The sequence below is a fragment of the Alternaria triticimaculans genome (genome assembly GCF_023758025.1).
Source record: "Alternaria triticimaculans strain BMP 0046 chromosome Unknown scaffold_9, whole genome shotgun sequence".
Lineage (NCBI taxonomy): Eukaryota > Fungi > Ascomycota > Dothideomycetes > Pleosporales > Pleosporaceae > Alternaria > Alternaria triticimaculans.
In genome coordinates, this window is record NW_026055966.1 from 876,198 (window position 1) to 893,009 (window position 16,812).

The 16,812-nt window shown below is 53.1% G+C and overlaps 7 protein-coding genes across 7 annotated transcripts; 3 read left to right on the top strand and 4 right to left on the bottom strand.

Moving 5' to 3' along the window:
* Positions 1-549: 549 nt before the first annotated feature.
* J4E78_006725 (uncharacterized protein) lies at positions 550-1,634 on the bottom strand (the record flags this gene model as incomplete). The annotated part of the gene is made up of 4 exons (XM_049367335.1): positions 550-759; positions 806-934; positions 984-1,200; positions 1,252-1,634. 4 exons carry the CDS (start codon positions 1,632-1,634, stop codon positions 550-552), a joined length of 939 nt encoding a protein of 312 aa, XP_049221082.1.
* A 436-nt stretch (positions 1,635-2,070) lies between these two features.
* On the top strand, positions 2,071-3,249 carry J4E78_006726 (uncharacterized protein; the record flags this gene model as incomplete). The annotated part of the gene is made up of 3 exons (XM_049367336.1): positions 2,071-2,106; positions 2,158-2,601; positions 2,659-3,249. 3 exons carry the CDS (start codon positions 2,071-2,073, stop codon positions 3,247-3,249), a joined length of 1,071 nt encoding a protein of 356 aa, XP_049221083.1.
* A 389-nt stretch (positions 3,250-3,638) lies between these two features.
* Positions 3,639-5,393, top strand: J4E78_006727 (uncharacterized protein; the record flags this gene model as incomplete). The annotated part of the gene is made up of 3 exons (XM_049367337.1): positions 3,639-3,667; positions 3,726-4,354; positions 4,420-5,393. 3 exons carry the CDS (start codon positions 3,639-3,641, stop codon positions 5,391-5,393), a joined length of 1,632 nt encoding a protein of 543 aa, XP_049221084.1.
* Positions 5,394-5,472: 79 nt separating this feature from the next.
* Positions 5,473-6,379, bottom strand: J4E78_006728 (uncharacterized protein; the record flags this gene model as incomplete). The annotated part of the gene is made up of 3 exons (XM_049367338.1): positions 5,473-5,768; positions 5,822-6,268; positions 6,319-6,379. 3 exons carry the CDS (start codon positions 6,377-6,379, stop codon positions 5,473-5,475), a joined length of 804 nt encoding a protein of 267 aa, XP_049221085.1.
* A 2,730-nt stretch (positions 6,380-9,109) lies between these two features.
* On the bottom strand, positions 9,110-10,779 carry J4E78_006729 (uncharacterized protein; the record flags this gene model as incomplete). The annotated part of the gene is made up of 2 exons (XM_049367339.1): positions 9,110-10,515; positions 10,563-10,779. The coding sequence occupies 2 exons, from the start codon at positions 10,777-10,779 to the stop codon at positions 9,110-9,112; spliced, it is 1,623 nt and encodes a 540-aa protein (XP_049221086.1).
* Positions 10,780-11,759: 980 nt separating this feature from the next.
* On the top strand, positions 11,760-12,545 carry J4E78_006730 (uncharacterized protein; the record flags this gene model as incomplete). Its single annotated transcript, XM_049367340.1, has 1 exon — positions 11,760-12,545. One exon carries the CDS (start codon positions 11,760-11,762, stop codon positions 12,543-12,545), a length of 786 nt encoding a protein of 261 aa, XP_049221087.1.
* Positions 12,546-12,631: 86 nt separating this feature from the next.
* J4E78_006731 (uncharacterized protein) lies at positions 12,632-15,135 on the bottom strand (the record flags this gene model as incomplete). The annotated part of the gene is made up of 4 exons (XM_049367341.1): positions 12,632-12,873; positions 12,930-13,993; positions 14,084-14,988; positions 15,043-15,135. The coding sequence occupies 4 exons, from the start codon at positions 15,133-15,135 to the stop codon at positions 12,632-12,634; spliced, it is 2,304 nt and encodes a 767-aa protein (XP_049221088.1).
* Positions 15,136-16,812: the final 1,677 nt, after the last annotated feature.

The window sequence follows — 16,812 nt, forward strand, 5'->3', positions numbered from 1 at the left end:
CCGCTCTGCCCCGTTGTTTTGGAGGTTGATAGTGGCGAGAGAGCGGTGCGAGCGTCTCCATCGGCTACGCGATTCAGGCGCAGGGGTGCCTCCAATGGTTACCCCGGTTGGAGGGAAGGGCCGCCTGGGGATCATCATTACTCCAACTGATTGCGGAGATGAGCAGCGAGGGCTTGGTGCGGTGCGTGGATGCTGCACGGCTTGGGAGCTGGGAGGGGGTTGGAGGCGGTGGATATGCCCGATTGCTAGGTGGGGTGTTGCTAGCGTTCACCCTGCAGTGGCTCGTTTGGCAGTTGCCGGTGGCTGCGTATGACGGCGGTTCCTGCGCGGGGCTTCTAGAACAGCGTTCATGCGGAGCTAGGTGGCGCATGTTCGTGATCTGACGGTACTGTAGATGCCACGGACTAGTGGTGATGTTGTCTCTGGCGTGCTAGTGACAGCTAGCTCGTAGTTCGCATTAGGCACTGCTGCGTTGCGTCTTCGCTACCATCTGCAAGTACGATCTGCGGAAAAAGCAAAGTCGGAAAATAAAAAATGACATCAAATTGTTTAGTTAATCGGGGACTCCTTCAACTTGAGTCCCGCTTCAGATGGCATGAGCGCTCCCTCGGGCGGCGGGTTCTTCTTCCTGAACTCATCCGCCATCTCCTCCATCGTCACAAACTCAACGCCTTCATGCTTCTTGAAGTGCTCGATCAACCTCTCATGCATCAGGAGCAGGTGTGGTCGTCCAGATACATCAGGGTGGATTGTGATGGGCTGCAGGAGTATTAGACGAGTCCTTCAAGCAGTTCGGGATACTTACAAAGATGAACTCGTCGTATTCGCGGTAGAAGTAGTCGAAATGGTCCCTCCAGAGGTCCTCGGTATCTCGCGCATTCACGAAGCCATGGCTGTTCTTCGAAGCCTTGATGAACATATGAGGTGGCAAGTCCTAACATTCAGTGTGAGCGATATATCAGGGCGTAGTAAGTCGTACTTACGTCAAGATACCAGTTTGCTGGGATTTCGACTAGGCCAGTCTGATGGCCTGCAACGAGCGGCTTCATCCAGTCCTTGGCTTTCTTCTTATAATCGATCTTGGTCCAGGTATCTCCGGTCCTCAAATAGTAGGGTTGACAGTCGTGGTGGCTCATGCTGTGATCGTACTCAATGCCGTATGAGAGCAGCAGTTCGGCACCTTCGCGGCTTGTTTCCCACCTACCGAGATAGTCAGCGCACTGTCTCCAGCGGTGGTTTTTGGAATATTACCATGGCGCAACGCTTCCTCGGGGAGGCTTGCCAGCAAACTCAGTCAACATGCGATATGTTTTGTCTAGCACGTGGTGTTGCTGTTCCATGCTCATATCGGAGGGGTTCTCGTGACTGTAACCGTGGAGGCCTATTTCATGTCCTGCATCGCGTACTGCTGCCATGTCTTCCGGAAATGTCTCCAGACTATGGCCTGGAATGAACCATGTAGTCTTGATGTCGTACTTCTTGAACATCTTCAAGAGGCGCTGCGTACCAACCGTGCCAGCGAATAGACCACGCGATATGTCGCTGGTGCTGTCTTCTCCACCATACGACCCAAGCCATCCACATACCGCATCTACATCAACACCGTACGAGATGAGAACGCGCTTCTTGCCCATGATAGCTGTATTGTATGGGAGATGATGAGTTGATGAGGTTGTCAATTGGATCAAACGAAGAGCTATCAGTCGGACGGATTCGTGTGGGAACAGTCAGACCAAACTACCCACACGGGACTACTTCCTCTTAATGCCATGATGCCGAACCTGAGAGCTATGGCGGGGTAAGTGGGATGGAATGATGCTGGACCGACGGCGCGCTTGTCTATTTCGTCATGGGATGCGCCAGCTGCCAGCTGCCCCTGCCTCCGCAGCTGCCCCTCGCTTGGCCTTATCGTCGACCCCAACCACCTCCAAATCTTGTCTCCAACAACATCCGAAAACGGTCCTACGCTCTCCAAGACGCGTTCGCATGAAGTTACGATGACGATAACCAGGGTGTTGAGTGTAATAACGCGGCGCGCACCTTTGAGTACATCCATGGTCAATTACGAACATGTCTGATAAGATGCGCGCTGCACAGATAGTAGAGGTATGATGACGTCACGAAACACATCGAATCTTATCTAACAAACCCCGTCAGTATGAGAAACCATATCAGTTGTGTGAGCGGGCTGTGCCTCAATGCGGATACAATGATCTTCTCGTCGAAGTTTACGCAGCTGGCTTCTGTCATTCAGATCTCCAGGTCTGGAATGGCCAGTTTCCTGCGACCCTTCCCATGATACCATCGCACGAGCCGGCTGGAAAGATTGTACGGATTGGCGCGAAAGTGCAAGGCTCATGGAAGGTTGGAGATCGCGTTGGTGTTCTCAACTACAAGAATGCTTGTGGACAATGCGCAGGATGTCGACAGCATGGAAGACGAGCGAAACGTCCTGATCCTCGCTTCTGTCAGAACAGGATTGTAGCTGGCTTCAAACACGACGGCGCATTCGCAGACTACATGCTGGCCGATCCAAACACCACTGTGCATCTTCCCGACGGAGTTTCCTTCGAACAGGGAGCGCCTTTGATGTGCGCTGGCGTAGGTCCACCTTTTGTCAAGATCGTTTGCGAGACATCGTTGCTAATAGCATGAAAGGCGACAGTATGGGGCGCATTGCGAAAGCTTAGTCCCCAGGTTCAACCAGGCGATGCCGTAGCCATAGTAGGTATTGGAGGGCTTGGGCAGCTTGGAATACAATTTGCCAAAGCCCTTGGTTACCGGACGATAGCCATGGACAACCGTGAACAAGGCCGTCGGCTTGCGCTCGACTTGCCCGACCACTTGAGACCTGATCTAGTCATGGACTCAAGCGCTAAGAACGCCGAAGAGAAGATACTAGAGTTTACTTCAGGCGAAGGTCTCGCGGGCATCATAGTATGCACAGATTCGATACCAGCCAACGCGTGGTGTCTTCAGCAACTGGGCAACGGCGGTGTTATGGTTCCGCTCGGCTTACCAAAAGACAGTTGGAAGTTCGACTCGGAAGCTATGGTATTCCATGAGCTCACCATAAAAGGCAGCTATGTCGCTAGTGCGGACGAAGTTGAGTCCATGCTCAAGGTCGTAGCCAAGCACGGCATCTCGTCTCATTTGACCGTTTTGAGCTTTACGGAGATACCCAGCCTCATAGAAAGATACCAGCATGCATCTATGAAAGGCCGACTAGTAATCAAGATGAAAGGATAAGCCTCCGTTCGGCCGGGAATGAGCTTGTTTTTACGAGCAGACTTGGAATCTTACGTGTCTTTTACGTGTCTTTTGGACTTTGGTCTGACATTATGAAACTTAGCAATGCAGACCCTCAAAAACGCGAGGTTCTGGGTACTTTCTGGTACGTTATCGAATCGAGTTCGCCACGAGTTGGGGTCATTTGGAGAGCCTCAGGCGTGATCTCTTAGTTTGTTTTGTGGGACCGTCGACCCACTTGCTCACCATTGGTCAAACGGTACGTAAGGACATCCCATCTACCTGAATATGGTCAAAGTCTTGCGGCAGAGTATACCGTTCAGCAAATTCTTATATTGACTTTAGCTATCGTAGTATCCAACTCACACAGCCGCACCTACGTAACCATCATGTCTGTCTTTTTCGACTCGCCTCTAAGGTCAGTACCAAATACTTTACTGTTCAAATGGAGTGTGCGCATATTGACGGTATTACAGTGAGGATCTTGTACGGGTTGGGGACGCAGAATCAGTACTACAAAGCATTGGCATCAGTAATGGCATACCAGCACACGAGTCTCGGGACTACCACCAATTGCTAGCGGCGGTCCACGATGTGGCAGAACACGTACTCCAACTTCCCGACTATACAGCACCTACCGATACCGAAAGATATCCGCGAGGACGAATTCACCGACCATCAGCAGAAGAGCAAGATTTCGGCAATGCTTGGGCCCATAAGTTCCAAATACGTGGCAACTCAAGAGGACACCTCCTTCAAGGAAAGACTGTGTGTCTCAAAGACAACATTGCAGTGGCTGGAGTACCGCAGTTCTTCGGAACAGACGCCATCCTTGCATGGACACCCGATTCCGACGCCACAGTAGTTACCCGCACATTAGATGCTGGTGCTGACATCGTGGGAACGACCATATGCGAAAACTTCTGCAACTCCACATCGTCATTCACTTCGGCGCAAGGTACCGTTCACAACCCGTATGCGAGAGGGTACTCCGCTGGTGGCAGTACGTCTGGTGGCTGTGCAGTAGTCGGTGGCGGTTTGGTAGATATCGCGATTGGTGCCGATCAAGGCGGAAGTATTCGTGTCCCATCGTCATTCTGTGGGTGTAAGTACACAATTACTGTTGCGTATTACATCATGATGTAGTGCGAAGCTGACGATCTACACTAGGTGTTGGACTAAAACCAACGCATGGACTTGTTCCCTACACTGGTATATCCAGTGGCGACGCTGTCAGTGATCACGCTGGGCCCATAGCAAGATCAGTTCGCGACGTTGCTTTGTGTCTTGACGCAATCGGCGGAAGGGATGACTATGATGACCGTACACTTGGTGCACCAACCCATGGGTCTGAGCAATACGCAGAACGTCTTCAAAGCTCGGTCGCAGGATTGAAGATTGGCGTTCTTAAAGAAGGCTTCGAGCACCGTCTCGTAAACCAAGACGTCAAATCAACCGTGAGAAAAGCCGTTCAGTCCTTTGAAGAACTAGGTGCTACCGTCGAAGAGGTCTCATTACCCCTTCACCTAGAAGGGCCAGCTATTTGGACCATCCAACAGCGAATCGCAGGTACCTTCAGCATGTTGGGCTACGCGCACGGTCGGAGAGGACTATTCTCAACAGCCTACGAAGCGGCGCGACAACCATGGACGAACGAAACATTCCAAAAGCTCTTTCCATCTACGAAGAATACTATGATCAACGGCCTCTCGCTGATGCAGAATTACCCGGGCCTTTACGCGAAAACCATGAATGTGGCCCAACAGCTCCGCGACGCGTATGAGAAGCTGTTTCAGGAGTATGACCTTATCATTATGCCGACAACGCCTTTTGTAGCACCGCCCAACATAGACTGGAAGCGCGGGGAGGATGCGCCGATAGACGCGCTGAAGCCAAGTATGGGCATCACCATCAACACCGCTATTTTCGATGTAACGGGGCATCCGGCCATGTCACTTCCCGTAGGCTTTGCGTCTTCGGGTGTTGATTCTGAGGTCAGCTTGCCTGTTGGTATGCAGTTGGTCAGTGGCCTTTGGCAGGAACAAAAAATACTAGATGCGGCTTTTGCCTGGGAGTCGGCAAACGACTGGAAACAAATAGGTGTGCGCCAAGACCAAGAGTCGAAGCATGCCACGAAGCTGTAGAATATGTCGTTATTACAAATATCCGAAAATTGGCTTCGCTATTTCAAGCAAATGCTTCGTCACTGCGACATCTTTCTGATCAATTTATCGTGTAGCCGCCATCAACAACCAGTGCATGCCCTTGGATAAACGATGATTGTGCTGAACACAAGAACAGCACTGCGTCAGCGACTTCCTCTGGCGTGCCCATTCTCTTCATAGGCGCTATCTCAATAGCAGGCTTCAAAGCTTCCACCATAGCTGGCGACGTCGTAGTCATGGGTGTCTCGATAACGCCAGGACAAACACAGTTCACGCGTATGCCATCATCGGAGTAATCGATAGCGTTTGCGCGTGTCATATTGATGATAGCACCCTTTGAAGCGCAGTATGCCGCTGTACAATACTCATTAGCAGATATTTCGCATTTTACGAAACGGTCAACGTACCAGCACCGGGCCTCGCTACAATGCCGAGCTGACTAGCGATATTGACAATAGAGCCTCTCTGCTTGGGATGCTGATCAAGAGGCTGCTGCTTCAACATGTTCCTCAGCTGCGCACGGCAACTAAGCCATGACCCCTTATAGTTGATAGCATTGAGTCGATCAAAATGTTCGGTCGTCATCTCTACAGCTTTGATGACATCGCCTCCGAGCACACCAGCACAGTTGACCCCATAGTCAAGCCTCTTGAACTTGGAAAAGGTCTCATCGTTGAATGAGTTGACGAACGTCTCATCCGCGATGTCGCCAGCTCGCTGGAAGACCTGAGCGGAAGGATTAATGCGCAGGATAGCGTCCCTGGTCTGGTCGAGCGTCTTCGGGTTGATGTCGGTGATGGCGATTCGCGAACAGCCTGAACGGGCGAACCCCTTCGCTACGGCCGCACCAATGCCTGATCATCATGAGCATGGCAATTCAACGTCGCATAAGATAGCCACCTACCAGTTCCTCCAGCGCCTGTGATGACGGCTACACCTGGGAGCAATCTTGCAAGCGATGCCATACTGCTATCATGTGGCGGTGAAAGCGTGATCTACCGAGATACGCGCCCACTGATTGATTTGATGCACGCATGAATGCACTCAAGATTGGTTAAGGGATAGCTTACCGACACGACGTTCTACCGGCGATACGTTCGGCGGCCATCCCGTCGAGTTCCGCTATCTTGGAGTAAGCGTTCCACCTACTCCGAAGATACGCCTTGCGCTAACCACGGCGCTATTTACCCCGCAGACATAATTGGCCGAGGGCAAAACCTTGAAGTAAAGACCAAGACCCACCTCGCTCCAATTCACCTCCAACTCCAACAATTCTCACACCACATGCACGGACTCGCTCACGTTTGTACCCATTGCTCCAGAAGCTTCAAGCGAGCAGAGCATCTGATTCGCCATACTCGTACACGTTCGTGCCTTCCTCTAAGTGACTCCACGATGAGGGCGTCGTCAGAACTGATGTCAGCACAGATACTAGAGAGAAGCCGTACTCGTGTCGATGCGGACAAGCGTTTACACGACGTGACTTGCTTACTAGACATTGGCGCATCACGCACCATGCTGGCAATCCTGATGCAGAGTCGACAACGTCGACTGAAACAGCGACGACAATAGACGCACCGGCTTTGAACGTCCCCAGCGCTGGGGCCGTCGAAGCGCATCTCGTCCCGCAGGTCCACGCAAGCCAGCTTGATTTGCAACATCCTCCGCCCACCTATCAAGAACTCCAGCCGGCGCCGCCATATCGCGACGAAGGGTTTGAAGATTTCCGTGACTTTGTAAACTTCATCGATGGTGTTGGACTATCCGCTCAATGGACGCCTGAGTACGACTTTGACTGGATGCGACTAGGAGAACCTCGTCAGGAATCTCGGCGGCACTCCCGAGAACCAGAAAATCAGCCTTCCTCCCCAGGTGCAGAGGACATCGGCACGCCTTTCAGCACATGGCTACCATCAGCTCCAGCTGACGATGAGGTCCATTTGCGATCCAACACACAGGATGGCGAAAAGAGAACGAGAAACGGAACGTACAACGTAACGGATGAGCATCGCAACTTCCTGGTGTCGCTTCTTGAGAGCTTCGCTCCTCCCATCGCCGACTTCCAGATCCCTTCCCGACATACCCTTACTAGGTATATTACCGCGTTCTTTGGTGGCTTTCATTCGCACTTCCCGTTCATACATGCGCCAACTTACAAACCGTCATGTTCACCTTTGGAGTTGACACTGGCCATGTGCGCTGCTGGAGCGCAGTACTGCTTCGAGCGAAGAAGCTCCGAACGTCTCTTTCGTGTCTCGAAAGCCATTGTCTTCGAACGCCTACGACAAGAAGAGTCGCATTTCGGGCCACAAACTCTTTCCTTCATCGCTTCTACGAACATATGCTCGCCAGAAGCGCATTTCATTAGCAGACGCACAGGACCGTGGTCGCCTTTGGACATGGCGAAAACCCTCCTGATCCTGGTAGGGTTTGCGACGTGGGAAAGGAAAGACCTACTTCAGCAAGCGTTCGCACTTCGAGGCCTTCTAGTGCAGTCACTTCGAGATATAGGTCTCAAAGAAGAGGAGCCGCCCAGGAATATATCGACCTCTAGAGCAGCAATGTGGGATAATTGGGTACAGCGCGAGTCATCCAGACGTACAAAGCTCGTGGCCTTTTGTTACATCAACGTGCATAGTATTGCATACAACATCCATCCCCTGCTTTGGAGCAGCGAACTTCATCTGCGACTCCCTTGCTGTACACCGGATTGGCAGGCTAGTAGTGCCGCACAGTGGGCTGCACTACAACGCGACGGACGCGAGGATCACATGCCATTTCAGCAAGCGTTGTCGATACTTTTGCAAGGAACGACAAATGAAGGTGAGCTACTATCGGAAGAGCTATCGAACGTGAATTGACATTCTTCAGAACTAGTCCATCCAATTCCGAGCCCAATCGGCAACTACATCCTTCTCCATGCACTGCTTCAGCGGATTCATGTAGTCAGGGAACTCTCCTTCCCCGCCACATCACCTGCAACAATCTCAGCCGCAGAGCTACAAGTCATTGGCCGCGCACTCCGCGCATGGACGTCTCTCTGGCAACAGACCCCAGAATCAATGCTCGACCCCAACAACGAGAGCGGGCCTATCCCTTTCACTTCAAGCGCTCTTTTGGTGGTGGCTTACGTGCGGCTCTCCCTCGACATAGGACCATACCGCCATCTGGAATCGCGCGACACCGACGTCATAGCCAACGGCCTAGCAAACCTTCCAGACATCGAACGCAATGACAATATACTGTCAGCTCTGCTGTATTCAACCCATGCACTCAGTATACCCGTCCGACTAGGTATCGACAGGGTCGCGCGCAGCCAAGCGTTCTTTTGGAGCGTTCAGCATGCCATATCGAGCTTCGAGTGCGCAATCTTCCTCGGTAAATGGCTGTGCTCTATTCCGAGGCCGTTCCGCGAGGAGTCGTTGTCGCGATCTGAGCATCGCATTCTTCACTGGGTGAGATGTATCATCAAAGAAGCGTACGCGGTGATTGACTTTGAGGATGCTGAAGAGACTGATGGTTTCTTGACTGTACCCAGCGAGCCCTTCGCGCTTGGTCTGGCCGTGTTGAACATTTGGTCGAGGTTCTTTCGCGGTAATACGCAGTGGCAGTTTGTTGTGAATCTCGGGTTGAGCTTAGAGAAATACATCGCCAAACTGGCTTGAACTATATATTTGATCGAAACCCACAGCCCCTCATACCTTATCATTATGCATCTTCTCATCATGAGCCTTGACACTTTCCATAACCTCACCATCCCCATCAGCAAAAGCCCTATCTCCGAATGCAATCGCAATCTCCTCAAGCGAATGATTCGCCGTCTCAACATAGTAGAAGTGCGCCAGGCCCGCGGAGAAGAGACAGAACCCTGCGATGACAAGGTAAAAGTACCCACCGATTCCCGCAAAAGCGTCCGGCGAAACCATGCCGATGATGAAGTTGAAGACCCAGTTTGACGTCGTCGCAAGCGCCATGCCCTTACTGCGGCTGCGGAGCGGGAAGATCTCCGCAGGTAACAACCATGGCATTGGACCCCAGGTGAAACCGTAGACGATGTTGTACAGCATGATGAAAGCGAATTGTCCGTTTGCGCGTGTCATGATAGGCATGGAGGCTTCTGTGAAGGCACAGACGATGCCGAGAAGGGCTGCCATCAGCACACCGCCGAGGATGAGGAGAGGCTTGCGTCCCCAACGATCGGCTAGCCACCAGGTTGCGACAGTGGCTGCGGTGTAAGGGAGTGCGTTCGCGGCGGTGTAGAGAAGGGATTTCTCGTCTGAGAAGCCGGCGCTGGAGAGGGTGGAGGGGAGGTAGAAGGATATGATGTTTATGCCGTTGAGCTGGGCGAACATCTGCACTGTAACGCCGACGATTGTGCGCTTGCGGTAGCGGGTGAACATTTCCATCCAACCAGCTTTGCCGAGCTCAGCTTCGTAAACGACGGCCTCTTGGATCTCGAGGAAGACCTTTTGCACATGCGGTGCGTCGGTATCGCCGCTCGAGTGCAGGTCTGCGACTGTTTGAAGGCTTTCTTGCATGAAGCCGTTGTTGGCCAGCCATCTTGGAGTTTCCGGCAGGAAGAATGACATGACCACCAAGATGAACGAGAGGATGATCTGGATGATGAAGGGGCCTTGCCAAGATAGCGCGTCCGGAAGCATAAAGTGGAAGCCGTAGTCGACCCAGCAAGATAACATGTACCCTGCAATCAGGCAAGTATACTCGATGCCGACCATGAGGCCTCGAGCATGGGGTGCTGCAATCTCGGTTTGGATGATAGGAACTGTCATGGATAGGAAGCCGACTCCGAAGCCCTGGATCGTACGTCCGACGACGAAAGTTGCGAAGCCTGGAGCGAAGATCTGGATGAAAGCTGAAAGGAAGTAGATGAGACCACCGAGACGGACAGTGCGCTTGCGACCGATCATGTCTCCGAGACGTCCGGCGATGAGAGCACCGACAGCGGCAGAGGCTTGTAGGCAAGCAACGGAGATTCCTGTGATGGATGGATTCACGGCTGCTGTGCTACCATCTGCGCCACCGTACTCGCTGAAGAAACGCCTGACGAATACTGGGTTAACCAGTAGGCCAGACATGATACCTAGCGGAATCAGTATTGTTGATCAACATGCAATTACCCGAACACACCTGAGTTGTAACCAAACAAGGCATCACCGAGACTGCCAAAGCCACATGTTGCGAACAACAATGTCTTGCCCTTGATAGGGTACCTGGCCGTGATCTTCTTCGGCTTCAGCTTGCTTTCAAGCCATCCTTGTTCAGCAGCGACCTGTCCAGCTATTTGCGAGGCACGCTGCTGGATGTTGGCGCTCTGACTGGCGACTGAGTTACTGCGGGCAGCCATATTCTCAACCAGTGTAGAGTAAAATAAGAGCAGAGAAGTAGTGCGTGTTATGGATCACACAGAGGAGATGCGGTGGGATGATGGAGAAATCTGGGGAAGCCTGACGGCTTTATCGTCCCCAGATTTTCGTAGTGGAGCGCATTCGGCATCATCGTATGTAGTCAGGTCATGTTACGGTTCCGGTCCTAACGTTGGCCCTGCAGCGACGAAATTTGGTCGGCATATGCTAGTGTGTTTCTCGAGAAGTTGATCAACGCTGTAGCGCTAAGGGATGCTTTGCCAGCCAATCAGAAGCGCTCTTCTCAAAAGCCGCGGAACCGGTGCTGGGGCAGAGAACTCCGGGCTGGCGGCTCCGACTCGTGCGCATCGGAAGGTCAGCAGCCTGCATGAGCCGCCGGAACCGTGCTGCTCTCGCTCTCGCACTCGGGCAAGAATGCCTGGCCGGTAATATAGTCAGAGCATCAAGATGGACACACCAACTCTAATCATTGCCGTACATTGTGTTTCGCAGTAATGTTTTCTCCAGCTGATGTTCGCGAAGCGAAGAACTCCTCCGGGTCTTTGACGCTGTCAGAGGACCAATGCAAAGCACCGATCAACACGTCCTTCGTCCTGAGCCCATCCAGGGTATTCTCATACGAGCATGGTCCAGTTCCAAGTCTTCCAACTCCCAGGCACATTCGCGTGAGGATTGTGGCTACCGGTCTTTGTGGTTCTGACGTACGTATCGCCCGCTGTGGTCTGTAGTGTGTTCATCAACGTTGACGGCGATCTAGGTACATTACTGGCAACATGGGCAAATCGGAAGATATGTGGTCGAGAACCCGATCACTCTCGGCCATGAATCTGCTGGTATCGTCGATGCTTGTGGATCAGCCGTCACAGGGTTGTCGGTGGGTGACCGCGTCGCACTGGAACCTGGCGTAGGATGCAACATCTGCGAGACATGTCGAAGCGGCCGATATAACCTATGCGAATCGATGCAGTTCGCTGCTACCCCTCCCTACAATGGCACATTATCGACCTTCTACTGCCTACCCGAAGAGTGCTGCTACAAGCTGCCGTCACACATATCCTTCCGTGAAGGTGCCCTCGTGGAGCCGCTAAGCATAGCTGTGCATTGTTGCGGACTCGCCGGAAGTCTTCAGGGCAGGTCTGTGGCGGTATTCGGTGCCGGGCCCATAGGCTTGCTGTGTTGCACTGTGGCACAGGCTTTCGGCGCTGCGAAAGTCGTGGTTATTGACGCAGTGGCCGCCAGGCTGAGCTTTGCGACAGAATTCGGTGCCGATGGCGTATACATGATGGAAGCTGGGTTTCCAGAAACGAATGCTCAGAAAGTTTTGGAGAAGGCTGGGCTGGATGCAGGGTTTGATGTTGTGATCGATGCAACAGGAGCAGAGCCATGCATCAACTGTGGTGTAGCTGCATTGAAACGCGGTGGAGTCTTCGTTCAAGCTGGGCTGGGCTCTCCCAAGATCGCATTTCCAATCGGCCAGATTTGCGACAAAGAAGCTACGCTCAAAGGAAGCTTTCGATACGGACCAGGAGACTACAAGCTTGCCATCCAGCTACTAGAATCCAACCGTGTTCAACTAGATAGTCTTATTACTCATGAGTTCGCCTTCTCAGATGCGGAACAGGCTTTTCAGAATGTTGCGGATAGAGTCGGCATCAAGTCGCTCATATATGGACCGGGCATCGATAGGGCGTTCGCAGAGGGTCGCACCGAGCAGCACAGGCGTGTGTCTGATCTCCCGAGGCTCTAGTCTGTGATGCGCTGAACACATATCGCAATAATGAAATAGCTCGAATCGAGACGCGTGCCCCCCAAAGGATGTTTATGATGCGACAGCTAGAATTGTGGCTCGTTCCAGACGGAATCCCAGAACCAGTATAGGCCGTTGCCAGTAACATCAACACCATTTTCATCGCTGATCCAGTCCAGCTCGCCTTCGAGGTTGAAGTCTCCGGCGCTAGCATTTGTCCAATCATTGTGTTCGCTAGGCAGGTGATTCATGCCACCGTCGTTCGTGCCCCATTGCGGGATATAAGCTGTGTCGTCGCGGGAGACGTTGTCGAGGGCGGCGGGAAACACTGTGAAGAGTATGTGGTTAGATTGGTACGCAGCTTCGGGAATGCATCAGTCTTACCTCTCTGCACTGACGCCATGCTCTCGTGAACGCGCTGCATACTGTCTACTGTACTCTGTTGCTGTCTGTTGTGTCCACTCGATGGCAGTTGCGTCGGCAGACGAAGGGTATCTTCAACAGACATCTGCGCCGTCCCGGTGTGCGATCTTGTCACATCGCTCTCGCCAAAGATAGCATCCGCTTCTCTGCGCAGTAGCATCTGGATGACGTCTTTGAGCACCGCATTACTCTGCATCGAGAGCTGTGTCCTTTTGCCGAGTAGCTCTTGCAAGCGAAATATGCGTGTGATGGTCCTTTTCACTTCCTGTGCTCTGTCCGAGAGTGGGTCAGACAGCGCCAAAACCGCCATGACGATGGCGGAGTTGAACAGATTGATAGCCAAGAAAGCTACCAGGTGGCTATCAGTGGCTAGCTGAGAAAGCCGCGGTAGTTCAGTCACCTTCGATGTTCTCAACGCGGCGTCCCACCATTGCTCCGTGCTCGACATATGGCTTCTGTTGAGCGGGCTGGACTCATGAACCGCATGAAATGGGGATTCGGTGTTGGTAAGGCTTGCTGGAGATAGTGCGTTACCATGCCCGCTTTCCGGTTGCGTCCTGATGAGGTGGTCCACTTGTTTTGCGATTAACGGGCGATTGAAGATGATGAGGAGGTTGTCAAATGTAAGCTGGAGGGACAACGCTTGCAGCTGGTGCACCCGTGCGGTGCGTGATTGATCCATACTGCAGTCGGAGGCCATGTCGAGTAGAAGATGAGGCGGCAGATGTCGACGCCACGCCCAAAGCTTCTCCGTCACGTCTGTGATCTGATCTGTGTATTGTGGTCCGCTCGGCCGTTCGTTGGGTCCCACCGCCCGCATCCCGAAGATAGTCTCGATGATGGGTGACGCGATAAGGTAGAGTTTGTTGAGCTCTCGTTGGTAGGACGAGTAACATATTGTTAAGTCGGCTTCTGGGGGGTTCGTCCCTCTGAAGTAGGGCGACTCGCATACGTCGATCGGGTGGTGTGTATTGCAGTCCTTCTCGTTGATGCCGATGGGTCGTCCGTACGTAATGGAAGCGAAGCTGGACAAGTCAGCTAACGATGCTACAGTATACGAGGAGGCTCAGACTCTGTATTGAGGTCCTTCGTATCTTCAGGGAGGGGCGCATTACCGGTCCCATGTGTAGATAGTCCACCAGACTCTTTTCCTCTCTTCGACGTAGTGAGGGTCGCCTCGTAGCGGCTGGCGGTGGAGGCCGATGGCTTGTGCGGTTCGAATGGTTGCGCCTAGTAACGCAAAGGATAGATTAGGCTTCCCATGGTAGACATAGTAGGAGCCGAGCAAGATGCACGTCTGAACAGACGAAATGGTACTCTGGTCCATCAGTTCAGCCAATTGGGAACCCGCACCTTGAACGAGGGACTGCGACCAGGCGTGCCAATCCTCATCTGGGAAGTCCGGATCCACGTCCTTCTTGTGAGACTTGTACCATGCTCCCATTCCCACAACTGTAGACAAGAGGAGGAGGAATGACTTCTGCGACGGATAGGCAAGGCCATCCTTGATAGAGTCGAGTTTTGGCCGGAATCTTGGCTCATAGATGACCAAGCTAAACCAATGCACCGAGTCGAAGTACTCTTCCAAGAGTGCCCGCATCATGTCGATTGGCGGCAGAGAATGACCGAGAATAGCCGCTATAGGGCGTCTCTGAGTACGATCTAAGCGAGATGTTGGGGCTCTGCCATAGACATTGCCGCCCGGTATAGCTGATGTCGTCCGGCTCAATGTTGGCTGACTTCCCAGTCGGTAGATCTGGTGTGCAATATCCATTGCTGAGTTGGCTTCACCTTCCGCGATACTGGCGCGTCTGCTTTCATCGCGACTGTTGTTTTCCGGGTCTGTCGCTTGATGCGTGTCGTCATGATGCTGGACTGGTGCCTGTGGTTGCTCATGTGAAGCTTCGCGCGAGGGGCCTTGGGTGCGTCTCCTCTTCGGTACGCGTGGAACTTCGACATTGCTTACAATACATTCGACGTTTGCTCGAATGCAGAGCGCGCAAGGGCGCGATGTGTCGCACTTGGATACTCAGTCGACGGCGCCCGTGACAGGCGGTGGGAGGGCGTGACTGACTCGGCTCTTGTTGCGACGACACCTCTCACACGCCTTGCTGACCCTGGTGGGTAGCTGACGCCCGATAGCGGCATCAAGGGTTGCCGATGACATTATTTGGGTAGTGCCATGGATGATGTTGCGATGGAACGGGTGAGGGCGCGCACGCGTCAGGCACGCCAACCTTGGAAGTCAGCTGCGGAGCTCGCCGAGGTTTGCACGGTCGCCGTCGATGCCGCTGCCACTGCACTCTCGCGTCGTTTCCGCCCACCGATGGCATTTTCATCGCTTTGCGTGTCGCCGAATGCGCTTCACAGGTGATTAAATACGCAGTATTAGACAGCTCGCGCGCCTGATTCCCTCCGTCATTCCGTCTCGATGTTACAGATCCAGCGCTTTCACCAACCTCATTAGGTCAGCAGCAACAACCATCGGATATAGCACTATATCGCTTTCTGACATCACCGAGCGTGATCGCGGTTATGGAACGTGGTCAAGATGGAGACGCGCCATCCGAGGATTTCGTGGACGAACAGCCGCCTGCAAAGCGACGGCGAACATCAGAACAACCTGCTCGGGAGGTGGGCTTGATGCGAAGCGTCCCTGGTGACAAGTTCACGGGTTTCGTGGGCAGTGCCAGCGGCATCTTCTTCATTAGGTCAGTCTATGGTGCGATCCGACGCTCTGCAGTGCCTACAGACGGCGAAACGCCCGGCAGCGACATCGTGCCAGGCGAGGACGACCATCTCTCTCTAGTGCAACCGAATTCCTCCGGATGCTTATGGCGAGAAGCTGAGATCTCTCACGGGCAGACCTCTCACATAACGTTTCGCGACCTGGTCGCTTTTTCTGGGAGCTATTTTGCCAATTGGCACCCGTTCTACCCCTTCGTACACGCCACAACCGTCCTAGAGTACTTCGATTGCTGTGCAAGAAATGGCTTTCCCGATCATGGTGCTTCGGAAGACCTACAGCTGGTGATAGTGCGTTCGATCATGTCCATCTCGCTTGCAGACCATCGACAATCGCCAGGGCTACCGAGTACTCGACATCCTGCCTGTATCGTCTTTCCATCGTATGATGCTGCTGTAGATAGTCTCCGGACGATACTTTCTCGTCCCACGACAATACTCACGCTACAAGCCGCACTCAGTGTGCAGCTCTTCCTAGTCTCTATGCTTCGCTTGAACGCCGCTTCCCGTCTTGGAGGGCTGATTATGCGGATGGCTGTGCAGCTAGGGCTTCATCGTTGCCCAGCCAGGTTTTCGACCTTCACATCAAGCACAAAAGAGCTTCGGCAACGCGTCTTCTGGTCACTTTATGCTGTTGATCGGCTTCTTGCCCAATCCATGGGCCTCCCACTCGGCCTACCTGACGACGATATCGACGTCTGCTTTCCCCTCGCGGAACACCATCTGCAGACGCGCGTCGAGCCTCGTAAGTTAGGTAATGTCTCTTTTGTGCCATATCTCACAACCTGTAGGTCGTGAACTCCACCTGCTGCACCTGGTTGCCCAACAAGCCAGGCTGCGTGGCGAAATCATCGAATTGCGCAACAAGTCGCTACACTACGTCCAGCATGATCCTGACCGAGCGACATCAATCATAGCTAAGCTTGGCCAATGGTGGAACGATGTTGAGGACTACATCGACCCGGATAGCCGATGTGGCGCTTCTCCTTACGCGACTGTAGTGTTGACACTACTTAGACACGAGTTGATTATCTCGCTGTATCGTCCCGTCTTAGCTACCGGTAGTAAAGATGTCGCTTATAATGCCGCCTTACAACAG